The 14,412-nt window shown below is 31.6% G+C and overlaps 1 protein-coding gene across 1 annotated transcript; it reads left to right on the forward strand.

The window, feature by feature from the left end:
- Window positions 1-3,068: 3,068 nt before the first annotated feature.
- On the forward strand, window positions 3,069-13,814 carry LOC108730230 (nose resistant to fluoxetine protein 6). The gene is made up of 12 exons (XM_018459797.1): window positions 3,069-3,282; window positions 8,319-8,533; window positions 8,937-9,157; window positions 9,237-9,328; window positions 9,690-9,871; window positions 10,299-10,468; window positions 10,600-10,768; window positions 11,074-11,270; window positions 11,713-11,845; window positions 12,211-12,400; window positions 12,483-12,625; window positions 13,215-13,814. Exons 1-12 carry the CDS (start codon window positions 3,069-3,071, stop codon window positions 13,713-13,715), a joined length of 2,427 nt encoding a protein of 808 aa, XP_018315299.1. The 3' UTR covers window positions 13,716-13,814.
- The last annotated feature ends 598 nt before the right edge of the window (window positions 13,815-14,412 follow it).

Raw genomic sequence — 14,412 nt, forward strand, 5'->3', positions numbered from 1 at the left:
AGATATAATGGTATTACATTATTCTAATTAATTTCATAATAATGATATTGGTCTTAGTTTCTAATAATAGCTATCCCGGTAAAAACTTTTTCATACATAAATATATATAAATATGTATGAACATGCATAAATATTCATAAATATATATAATTAGATATGGAATATGTCCATACATGTTCATATTACATCTTTCTTTCATTTGTAAAATCACTTTTTAATATAAAAATAATAATGTGAGAAAATCTCAAAAATAATTAAAGGGATAATTTTCGCATTGTTTGTTTTAGAAAAAATAAAATTTGGAGATTTGAAGAATGTAAAAAAAAAATTGATTATATGTATATGTACATACGCTTATGTATGTATGATTTTATATACAATTATATATGAGCAATTCTTTTATAATAAACTTCTCGAAACTTTATTTTTTCCAAAACAAACATGCGAAAATTATCCTTTTAATTATTTTTGACGTTTTCTCATTATTAGTACCGCAGGTACGCAATGATATTTAACGTTTAAAAATCTTGAAATTTTTAAAAACTAAATAAATAAAGCAGAATATTATTATAAAATAAACAATTTAAACTCTTGTGTAGTTATAATGTTTTTATTATTAGTTCAAGTTATAAAAGGTACGTTCCACTTAACGTTCGCAATGCTCGCGAGCATCGTTTCATTCTTGTTTAATATTTGAAAACAATAAGGCTGAAATGATGCTCGCGAGTGTTGCGAACGTTAAGTGGAACGCATCCAAAATGGACAACATTAACAGAGAATATAAGTAATGTGTTTCACTGAGCCATACTAAACCTGGGGTGCTTTCCAATTGTAAAATCACTAGACACTTTTGTGCATACGGCAAGTTGCGTTCCAATTGCCGTAATCGTCGACACAACGTTACACATCCGTACTCAGCCCGAAGGCTAGTAGTCAGCTGTGTAAGCTTGTGTGTTTTTTTAGTGACAATTACATGTTACTAACCGCGGAGGCTATAAATGAGTTTGGAGGACGTTGAGTGGCCGGTACTTTTGCTTTTTTTTTTCATTCAATATAGACGGTACACTTAATCTAACTCTATCCAAAACGAACCGAAATCGAGACCGAAATTGTACACAATGAATCATACACAATGCTACACTTTGTGCGTACCTGTATACGTTTGTGTTAAGATATGTTAGGATATATATATAAATATATGCATAAAAAAATTATTTAATCATATTTTACTTTGTAAAAGAAATGGATAATTAACTCCTTAAACAATTGAAAAGCAGCCCTGGGATACACTCTAAAACTCAACTCTGTCAACCCGACTATCATTTTATTTTTGTTGCTCACCGAATATTCAATAAGGATAAAGGATAAAGGAAACTCGAAGTTGATAGAGTTGAGAATCAAGTTTTGAAATGTATGGATATAAATCTGATAACTTCTTCTCTACAATGGAAACGTGAAAAGTGGAAATTTTTATATACATATATATGTATGTATATACATACACGTGGAAAAAAATGTTCACTTTTCGCATTTCCGTTCTAGGGAAAAAGTTACATGAGGTGCTTTCCAATTGAGGAGCAGACTTTCAAAATGCGTTTTGTCCAAAATTTGTAATTTTCAGAAAACGAGAAAGAAAAAAACTCCGCACACAAGAAAATTATGTACTTTACAGAAAATAACAATATGTCAATCAGTAGGATGTGAAATATTAAACAAAATTACTAAACAATTGCTAAAAATGTTAAACAAATGCATTTTGTTCGTCTCTAGTTAAAAAACAATGCACTTCGAAATGTCTATGTTTTTTCAGCATATAAATTAATAATGAAAAAATGCTTTCTGAACATCTCAGAGTAGCTTATAATTTATAATATGAGTCTTTCAACGCTGAATACTATGCCATCTCTAACTAAAAAAATTTTGGACAAAATGCAGGAATTCTCTTCAGTTGCTTAATGCCTGTTCTATAATAGCCGTAAGTGCAGTTGTAAGTGGTTGTAATTGTAAGAATCAATCACAGTCAAATATTCTCCTCATATTCGATTTGATTGGTCGATTCTTATAACTGCAACATTTACAACTACGCTTATTACAGTTACGATAGAATAAGCATAACATATTTTAATACAAACGTAGCAAATTAATTACATTTTCAGTATTAATAAATAATTCAATTCTTTTAACAAATAAGATTATGAGGTTATCGTGACAACAAAAAATATATAATTAAAAGGGTTAAATTATTTATTAACACTAAAAATATGAATGTGAATTAATTTACGTTAAGATGTGTTAAAAAGTAATTGAAAAGACACCCATAATTTATCCTCTGCATTACTATATTATTGCACTATGCTTCGATGAAAACTGCACTATATAGTCATATAGTCATCGAAGCACTGCGCTAGTGCTGCACCAGTTTTTCCAGTGGAAGGGTACTATTACATTTATCATATGACAAAGATTTCAACTTTATTGATTGGCTATAGAGAGATCCGACAGCTTCTTTTTCTTGCACCCAATCAAGAAACTTAAAGTGCTTTGACAAATGTAATACCAACCGAACACACTATAAAGATGAAAACGTGAGCTACGTGCCGTTGCACGCATAAAATGCAGCCAAAGTCTCACTACAGATATCTTGTTGCATTTGATTGATCAATCAGAAGAAAGAATTTAAAAAATTGGATAATTAAAGAAGACTTCAAAGCACAAACAACATTTGTAGCATTAGGCCGGCCACGTTCAAGTAAACTTGCACAAGTAGCTTGCGTAAGCACACTTGATAAGTTTACTTGAACGTATGCGACCGGCCTTACGTTGGCCATATCTATAATGGGCATTATGTATTGCTTTATCCTTGTTTAACACTCTGCAAACAAGGACAAAATGGTACCTCTTGTGCATTATGCATGCAACAGAATGCAACCGTGTACACCAAAGTCAATTAGCGTTTCGTGTTTTGTGTATTTCTTTCGTTTACTTTAACGCGACGGATATTCCTGTTCGCATGTACTTAGTGACACGAAATTTTTAATTAATATCCAAAAGGAAAAAATTCAAGAAGAATGAAGTCCACATGGTCCAAATGGAGAGTGTGCGTGAGTCTCTTAATCCTGCTAGTAGCGACGGGAGTTGGTGAAAGATTGAGGCCCGAAGTTGTTCTCGCAGATATCCTTACGAAGCCCTTTGTACCTGGAGAATTTGCTTCTTCCGAGTGCATCCGCGATAGCAAAATTTATTTGAAGGCACTTGAGACATACACACCCTGGGCGCTTCAAAGTAAGTAAAATAAATAGAAAGATCGAAGAGAGAGAGAGAGAGAGAGAGAGAGAGATATTCTTTAGACTTCATCGTCTCTCATAATTAAAATGTAAAGGTATCTAAAATTCAATCAATACAAATTAAAATTTAATTAATAGACCATCTTCTTTTGCAAAAGACTTTTTGGCTATATTTTGTCTTAGAAATAATAATTATTTTGCTATTGTTATTAGTAAGCGAATAAATTACAATAAATAAATTTTAACTATTGTCTTTCTAAAAACTTTCTTTAGAAAAATAGAAAAAAATAAATCGAAGATAATTAAATTTGGTGGAAGTTGTTGAATCTCAACAACTTGTGTTTAATAAATGAGTCGGAAAAAATGCATTTTTAGATCTTTAAATAGTATTTGATTAACATAATATTAAATTATATTTAACTTTCCAAAAAGCTGCAGTGAAAAGTTGTACAATTAAACAATCATCATGCTCAGATGTAAAACTAAAATGGCTGTACGCATATTGTAATTTGTAGTCATTCCGATTTCTTTATCTCTTATGCAACGAGAATAATTTGGATTCTGTGGGGAAAAAAAGCAAGGAGGAAAACATTATATAATTTTTACATACTGTTTTGTCTGTTATGCGTCGCATGAGATCACGAAACGATTACGTTTTTACGTTTAAACATTCAGCAATTATCGGACATTGCACGCTGCACACAATTATCGAGGGAGGTTATCGGACATGTAATATTACGTATATGATATCGCGACAAGCACACGTGGAATGCACATCGCGCGTCAATTATCTGATATCAATCTCTTCGCTCTGCCTCATAGATAATGGTAGATGGATCAGAAAGATCGATCGATGTGATAAACATTACTTTTTTTTCAAACTATACAACGAGTTCAACGTACTCGACAAGGACGAGTTGCAAAAGCGAAAAACGTCGCAAAATTTTAACATCTTTTTATCTTTTCAAAAATTCAAAGATGAATAATTTCGAAAATTGAAATGATACATTAGTCGTATGATTTCGATATTGATATGATTTCGCGATTGATTAGTCCGAACAAATTAGTTCAGATTGCGCGCGTGTTTTCGAAAGAGAAACGATATCAAAGTCAAATTTACGTTCGATCGAAAGAACCTTGTATCCATTTTTGCGAACAAATTATCGTCTCCATGACACTTGGACTAGCACAGATTAACGAGTGACATTGATCTCATTGATATTAATATGATGTCGATCGGTGACACCATCGGCCGTTATAAGATATTTAACCCACGCGTCCTCGACGGCGCATATGGATCTCGCTGTTATGGATCATCGCTGCATAGATCATTGCCGTTTTGTATTATGACAGCTTTTATCTCGTCGCGATGATTAGTTGACACGTCGTTATTCGTTCTTACGTCAATGCGCAAACGCAACATTCAATAAATATCCATGAACGCCACCCGGTGCATTTTTTCCCATTTTAATACCAGCGTCAAATGGATTTCTCTATTGAGAGCATCCGGTGCGCGATCATTACGTTTCTTTTTATATTCCACCAGCATTGTACATGCAAATACATTTTTATTCAAACATATTATATTTAATATAACAAAGAAGGTAAGAATAGAACATCAGCTAATAATTACAATTATTCATTGTTTCATAAAATAATCGCTTTAATATTAAATTAATAAAATCTTTTCTTACTCGTTTTTTCCATCCGATATTTCTTTTAATCAAAGAGATGAAAAATAAATTATTTAACAATTAATAAATATTTTATAATAAATAATTATTTAGAGAAAATATATAAAAGATATATATATACAAAAATAATAATTAAATAATAATAACTGTTATTAGATAATCAATTTTTGAAAAATATTTCTAAACTTTTGGCCTGGAGTGTATAAGGTACAGTAAAAGATAATAATCCTTAATACAATGAAGAATTAAGCCTACAATTTAATTATAATAATTATATTATGTTATAATAATTATTAAATCTTAGCTGCTACAATATGGCATTATTAAATGTTACTTTTTTCTTATATTCCATTAGTTAATTCAACACAAAAATAAAATCGAATGAAAGATGTCGAAAGAACTAATAATCTTATTAATTTGACGATCGTCATGCAAGTATTGCCAGCTTTGCAACAACATGCTGTTAAGAAAAAAACAATTAACGATCTACCGCGCGTATATTCGCATAGAAACAATAATATATAGACCGATGTAATTGGTATATGCGTCGTACGCGAGACCAAACTGGGTCAGCAAGATGCATCCACGAGGCTGACGACCGTCCTTGTGTATCATAGACCTGCCTTCAATCAATCGATTGATCGATCGATCGATCGATCTTTTCCTGGCTTGTACGTCACTTAATCGCCAATCCAATTAGCTCGAACGATTCCTCAACTATTGTTTATATGACGTTAAGAGTTGGAGCGGTTGAGTACGCGAGGACAACGATAGAAATTCTCATAAATACGTTAAAGATTCCTCTATTTCCTCTATTTAATATCGAAGTTTTAGAAATAAAATAACTTGCATTATTACATTAACACTCCTTGATTGCCATATCATCCATATCTTAATGACGCGTAAAATCTCCATCATTCATTTATTATAGGTTTTATTTATCCGACTAAAAATAATTTTACTAATTGTAAGTATTTAAGATAACGCTTTTTAAGACGTTGTAAAGAAATAATATAAATTATATTATTAAAAATCAGCTTGGCAATTAAAGAGTATTAAAAAAAGATAATATTTTTTGACTTGTTATAATTCTACGTTAAAATCAACCGGGAATACATCGAGTTATCACTGATATCGTGCAATCTGTATAAATATGCTCGCTATCGCTATCGTTCGGGCATATTTAAAATTGAATGTGCTATCGTCCAACATATGATTTTCCTTTGGTCAACTTCCTTTGGCTCATTTTTGCAACGCGTGATTTCCCGTATCCGATTCTGCGTACCTATTAGTCATATCGCGTAAGTACTTCCGCAGTTAACGCACTCGCGACATTGACGTTGCTCTGCGTCACAGTGCAATCACAGTTCCAAGGAATCACCTTGAAATCTCATTTCAATGAGTATAAACTCGCCGATGTACACAGACTAATAATGTACATCATATAGAGAGAATAATGCGCGATTCTCTCACGTAGTTGAATAGTTTATTGCTATCTTCTTAGAACTGAACGTGACTTTGGTCAACGCACTGCTTGTTCCGGACAAGTATATTCCATCGTAGGATTTAATCGTTCATACACAATTTCTTTTTTCGTATACAAAATTTTTTCTCAAGCTTGTTTGCTTCGTTTGTTATTAGAGAAAAATGAGCAAGTACCATCCATAAAAATGAAGATTAGAATCGATAAATCTTAAACTTAAAATTAATTATATATTAATTGTGGGAAGAAAGAGCGAAGAATAACTGCAATAATTATTTATCTATCAAAATAAAAGATTTTGATGATAACTAATTAAAAAGTTAGGAATCGAGCAATAAAGTTAAAAATTTAATAACTTGTAACTTAATAAGGAGATCCTACAGCCATCTGTATTACCGACTAAACCTCATAATTTTTGTATAACAATTACTTTTTTCTCTCTTACTGATTTGAAAATCTTTTGCCAGAATTAAAGTATACGCATTAATAAGTGTCTGTGAGATGGAGTTTATATTGAAAACGATAAAAAATTTCGAAATTGAGATTTTCTTTACCATTTCTTAGTTCAATATGGGACTCTATAGAGCTTTCGCGTCATGACAACATTTCCTTCATATAAAAACTATGCAATCCGTACTGACGAAGTAGTAGTAGTCCACAGACTAGTAGTTTGCATGAAGAAACAACGTGGAGTTCTTAGAAATGAATTAGACGTCTAATTAAAATGTTATTGTTATACGAACATTTATGTGTATGCGTGCATGAGATACTGATGTAGTAGTATGCGGTGATGTGTCAATGACATGTAAATCATCTGTGTGTAAATCCTACTTACACTATGACTAATTTATTGCTATAAATAATATTAAAAGAAAAACGTATATTTCTTTCCTAGAAAGCTATACTTCTTTATATAAACTTAATTTACAAGTAAAATATTACACACACACTTATTGAATATTCTATATTGTAATTACTTTTATGTTTAATCTTTCAGTAATTATAAAAATTATTATATTTAAATTATGTTAATTAAATTATGTCTTTTAAAATTAATTTTTCCTTTAACTTAAGTTAATTTAACTTGTAACTAGAACTGAACAATAAGTTAGTCCTTTATTTATGTAACTTTTAACGTAACTAAGCTAATTTTATAGGCCGTTAACATTAAAGTGTAACTTAAGCAAAGAAAAAATTTATTCGACCTTATACAATAATATATTGCAATAAATCGCAAGACTTTACGTTGCACGCTGAGGATAGAGCATTCGATAAACGATTAAAGATTACTTATTGCCGAGTTTAAGATATCAGTCTTCAGCAATCATTATTCTCTGGGTCTGCGGTAATGATTCCGGATATTCGAAGGATAATGTGAAAAAATGACGCTAGCTGATCGTGGATTGAGGACAGAAGAACGCCTTGACGCATTGACTACACCTGCGTCTGTTTCAACCGGTTTCAGAATGTGCTTATTTAAACGAAACGGGAGAAAGGGCGTGTTAAATGTCAAAGCCGGAATGCCGTAAATGTCCAGAAAAACGCAACAATAAGCTGCACCGATAGCACATTGATAATAGCAAGCTTCGCAAAGCGATATACCGCAAACGAGCATGCTCCCTTTCTCACTGAAGCTTTATTTAGACGTCGTAATAAATCCCGTATATTTTTTACAGCATTTTATTCAAGTATTTACATTACCGTACAAGTGGCGCTTTTTTCGCGAATATTCTCTAGAAATTCTAGAGATTAAAATATGCGTTACTGCAGGAAAATCGCAACGTCTCGAATTTTCATTCAGGAGCTAAAAGAAATTTGCACATCGATTAAACAAAGATTCATTCTTTGGTGTTCCAGTGTTCGACGCTTCAGTTAAAATACCATCAGGTTTGATCACCGGTAATCATAAACAGCTGGGTAATTTTGATGAATGCTTGCGAATAAAGAACGAGCACGGATTCGTCGGACAGGCTTGCAATGTGGCAGTACAATTCGAGATCGCCGCGGACGACGGTACACCACGACACGAATTGGACCTGGGGGATCTGCTCGTAAATGTTGCAATCGCATCGGTGAGTTCGTATTATTGCAATTACTGTGGTTCAACATACAACAATTTATGTGAATAAACTGTCCAGTTTACATTTATTGCCAGGCATATAATATAAATTATATGCCTGGCAATTAGAATACAGAAAATAATTAAATAAAAATAAGAATAAATATCGTTCCTAATTTTTAAATACATGTAAACATCTTTAATCTCACAAGAAGTAGGCAAGAACTAGAAAATCAGTTTTCAATTAATAGAAATCTGTGAACTTTTTAAAAGATATGCTTATTAATTAGGCAAAGCATTATGAGTGAATGGCCTCTTGTTTGCTAATAAAAAATTAATTAAATTATTTAAATTCAATTCATTTACGTAAATTTACGTTTAGAAGACTAATACTATATAAATATCTTGTGGGGTAGAATGCGACAAAATGGAGTTCTGGCAATTCAGTCGTATACGAGTGGATGTTTTGTGTTCCGTCCACCTGCAATCATACGGAGATACAGGAATATCTCGAAATCGCACTCGACAAATTGAAAGTCGTAGGGCGTGTAGACATGACTATCAACGTTTCTAAGGAATCGTGTCACACCGTGGAAACTGTTCGAACAACTTGGGACATTGCCGATTGGTGTTACACGTAAATAAAGCTCTCTCATTATCAAATAAACATTTTTTTTTCTGAAATAATATACACTTAATTTTTGAAAATTTTTTAGATCGATTCTTATACTATTCGCATTGATCATTATTACCAGCACGGGATATGATATCGTAATACAACGGCAGACTAACACGTCGAAATTGAAAAGTAGGATATATAAAAATACAGAAATATTTATATATATTCTTTAGATTTATTCTTTTAAAAACACATTTTTATATTTCATACAAAGTTAAGTTAAATTTAAATTAATAAAGTTGATTACTACGCTTTGCGAAATTAATTATATTGATTATTGAGAAATAAAAGAAGGTGCAATTAATTTTAAAAATTACCTAAATGATATTAATCATTAATAATAAACATTATTAATAATTAGTAATTAATAAAGTTAATTCTGAATTGTTAACTATATAATCTATAATAAATATTGTGTTTCTTTAATAGGGCGATATTATCCGGAGATTACTAGTGATAATGATTTTGATAATAATGATTTCTCATGTAGATACTTTTACGGCGTTTTCTTTGTACACGAATGGGAAAAAGCTGTTGCAAACGGACAGACGGGAGGATTCTATTCGCTGTCTAGATGGCTTACGTTTCATCAGCATATGCTGGATCATTTACGGTCATACTTATTACATGGAGACTATTAGTGTCAAAATGGACCTCACACAGATTCCATATGTGAGCAATACAATTTTAACAATAATATCTAATAATTACACTATGTAGGTTGCTATATGAATAAATCAAATAAGAAGTGCTAAATACGGTTGAGACTAGATCTTGGTGCTAAAAATATTTCTTCGTGAATTTTTAAATAGCTTTTCGAATTCTTCAAACTGTGCATTGAATAGAGCCGGTCTTGAAAAAGCAATTTTAAACTAAAACTGGAATAGTGTTTGCCTGTGTTCGACACGCAATTTGAAGAATTAAACTAGAAAATGTATTTAGAAACAATATTAAAATTATAGAAACAGAGAATTATACTTATATATATTATATATGAGTATAGTTAAAAGTCACGTTGTTTTTAATTTCTCTTTTAATTCTCCGAATTCTGTCAACCTTAACCATTTTGATTGTGAAAATATTTTTATTATCAAAAAAGATGCATTACGATTGGAACAACATGCTTGTGCTCAATGGCAACATTGTCACGGATACTTTCTTTCTTCTGAGTGGGATGCTACTCGCTTACACCGAACTGTCAAAGAAGAAACGAGCCGCCTTAAAGTGGCGTTTCGACATGATAGGACTTTATGTTCATCGTTATATAAGGTATGTACACAATCGAATTGACTTTTCTTGCAATTTAAATTTTCAATATATTCCACATTTTATTTATATCTTTTCTTCTTTCTTATTTTTTTATCTCTTCGATTCATTGAAATAATTTCTTCTTTTATCAGATTAACACCGGCCTACGCGATGATGATTGGTTTTTATGCTACTCTGTTCTATAAATTTGGTACAGGCCCGCAGTGGGACATCTGGATCGGCTCTAACAAAAACTTTTGTCGTGAGAATTGGTGGACCAACTTGCTCTATGTTAACAATTATGTTAATGTACCAAATATGGTAGAATAGCTATTGAATTTAATTTACCTTGCATATTTTTTGCATATTATTTATTATTACTAAATATGATCGTGTATTAAACAGCAGTTAACCATTATTTTGTACGTAGAAACGGTAGATATGACATCTTAAAGTCTATGCTGCGTATATTCTTTTATCATAATATTTTTATTATTTTATTTGTTTCTTTCTTTTTACTTTGAATTTACTAAGTTTATCTACTAAGTGCTATTTTGTACTTTTCGTTGCTTTCTGATTTGCGCACTTTTGCGAAGATATCACTCTTTTCTTATGTTTGCTTCTAGTGCATGTCCCAATCCTGGTACCTATCGACCGACATGCAGTTTGTTTGGCTATCGCCGCTTATACTGTATCCTATGCTCAAGTTTAGGAGTCTGTTCTTTGCCATTGTTTTGGCCGTCTGCTTATTTCTTTCGGTCTTAGTGCCTTTCGTTACAACTTATGTTCTTCAACTAACGGGCACCATGCTCTATTATAAGGAGTGAGTGTAGAATTTCAATTTCGCTTTTGTTTAAAAATTATTCGATTAAAAATTGTAATTTGAATATCTTAAAAAATCAGTTTTTCTTTTTAAAAGGTTCAAATATAATAGCCTTATTTTATTTCTAGTTTCGTTTATCTAGTTTTATATGAAACTCTTTCAATTATCTAATTTTAATTAACTGTGTATTTACTTTGAATATATTTTATATATTTAGTATTTAAATATTATTGTAAGCTTTTGATACATCCACTCTGTGGGTCCTCTTATATTATCCAAGTTTCCAGAAACCAATTAAACATCAAATAACTGTGAAAGATCGTGCAAGATTACTACTTAAGTAATATTAATTTCTATGAAAATTGCATGGAAATTACATAAAATTTTTTGATTGCCGGATTTTAGTAATTTCATAATCTCAACAGGATGTTGTGTTTCGTAGACAGACGGATTTAGCTCAAGTTTATCTGGAGATCTATACAAAGACATACAATAGATTTGGGTCTTACGTCATTGGATTAGGCTTAGGATACTTGTTGTATAAGACGCGATCTTGCAAAGTCAAATTACGCATTGTAAGTATTATTCACACAATAATTATAATATATTTCACACAATTATGTTTACTCTCATACTTGATTTACGTAATATTTAACATTAATCGTCATCTATTTAATATTTAATTACAGAATTAATATTTGTATCATAATAATCAATATAAAGCAGATTAAAGCCAAAATATTTTACAAATAGCTTCATAAACTGTTAATGTATAAAATTAACGTATAAAATATATAGATATAAATTGTTTCTACAATTTATATCTATATATTTTATACATTAATATTTTGAGAAATAATATACATATTAAAATATCTTGAATTTGAAGAAATCATAAAAATAAACCGCTATAAAATCGCTAAATTGCCTTCATACGCAGTGGTACGTGATTTTCGGTTGGCTGCTCGCGATTATGGCCGGTTTCTCGGTGATTTTTGGGCCACGGAACATGTACTTCGACACTCACGTATATAACAGATTAGAGGCGAGTTTCTACGCTGGTTTTCATCGACAGGTTTTTACACTTTCGGTCTCCTGGATCATCTTTTGCTGCACGCACGGATATGCAGGTAATCATCGCACGCGTGCGCGAGATAATTATCAAACCGAGTTATGTCAACTGCAGTCTTTAAAAGTGATAATTATTTCAAGGTCCCATCAATTATTTACTTTCTTGGAGTGGATGGATACCGCTCAGCAAATTGACCTACTGTGCTTATCTCTCTCATTATCTGTTCGTACTATTACACGTCGGAGCCGTTCGAACTACCGGCAATTTAACACAAATGAACGTGGTAAGCAAGAAAAACGTTCTTAAAATATTGCAACAAAGGTATAACAAGATAATAAAAGTGATAATAATAATAAGAAGAAAACATCAAAAATAATTAAAAGGATAATTTTCGCATTGTTTGTTTTAGAAAAAATCAAGTTTGGAGAAATGTAAAAGAATTGCTCGTATACAATTGTATATATAATTACACATAGTTATGTATGAACAATTTTTTTTACATTTCACTTAACTTGATTTTTTCTAAAACAAACAATGCGAAAAATACTTATTTTTTTAATTATTTTCGATGTTTTCTCATTATTTTTATTAAACTAAAAAGTAATTTTACAAAAGAAAAAAGGATGTATAAATATGTATGGACATATTTCATATATAATTATATATGTTCATGCATGAAAAATCTTTTACCGGGTATTGCATTGCTGCATTTGATTTTAAGTAGATTTTATATAAACACATATGCTTAACATATTAATTACATTAACCTCTGCTCATTTTACGTTCGCGATATTGTATGAACCATAATTAAATTAAAGCACAAATATAATTTAAGAAAAGACAAGCAGTAAATAAAATTTCTTGTTTATCAGATGCGCGCATTCTTCGCCAATTTAATGTTCACGATGATAATATCTGTGTTGTGGAGCCTCTGCTTTGAAATGCCCTTCATGACTATCGACAGGATTCTACTTTCTGGACGTAAACAAAATTTGTCGAAAGGCTTAAAGACTAACAATTCTGCGGCATCCGGCAAAGATATTTGCCAGCCAAAGGAATCTTCAACTACACGCGTTAACGATAACCCGAGAGAACATGGCTGTGACGTAGCCATCCACGATTTTACGAAAACAGCTAAAGAAAACGATGCAGAATACATCAACGACACGGCAGAAACAAGTAATGGTAAAATATACTGTATCAACCCTATCAAATGCGACAAGACATTCTCGGTTATAAATTTCGATAATAAGAGATCCGATCATGTGACCATCGATTTTTGTCATACTTTCGATGGACATTCGAATGAGAAAGAATTGATCGATAACGCTCATAGAGCGAAACCAAATCAGTCCTTGAAGGATAGTAATTAAAAGATCGATTTGCTTCATTCTAGTCCAGTTATAGTTTATAGTTTACGATTATTATTAATTATTATTTGAATGATTATTATGTGAGATAAAGTGCAATAATTCACAAATATATTCATTTTTAGCAAGAGAACAAAATAAGAGAAAGAGTGAAAGATATAATCAAAATTTTATATAAAAGAATAAGTGGACAGAGAGGGTTGCTTTTGCCTACAAATCGATTGCCTACAGTACCGTTTGCCTACATCCCATTTGCCTACAAATCGATTGCCTACATGTTCTGTTGCCTACAGATCGATTGCCTACATGTATTATTGCCTACAGTTCGATTGCCTACATGTACTATTGCCTACATGTACTTTTGCCTACATGCATTATTGCCTACAGCTCGATTGCCTACAAGCACTTTTGCGCACAAATAAAAATTTTAGAAACAGAATTACTTTTGCCTACATGCATTATTGCCTACAGCTCGATTGCCTACACGTACTATTGCCTACAGCTCGATTGCCTACATGTACTATTGCCTACATGCATTATTGCCTACAGCTCGATTGCCTACATGTACTATTGCCTACATGCATTATTGCCTACAGCTCGATTGCCTACAAGCATTTTTGCGCACAAATAAAAATTTAGGTAAAGGTATAGAATACCCGTCTCACCTCCGATTTTGATGAAATTAGGCTTATTCGACGCG

Source organism: Mycetomoellerius zeteki, unplaced genomic scaffold (genome assembly GCF_001594055.1).
Source record: "Mycetomoellerius zeteki isolate Tzet28-1 unplaced genomic scaffold, Tzet1.0 scaffold865, whole genome shotgun sequence".
Lineage (NCBI taxonomy): Eukaryota > Metazoa > Arthropoda > Insecta > Hymenoptera > Formicidae > Mycetomoellerius > Mycetomoellerius zeteki.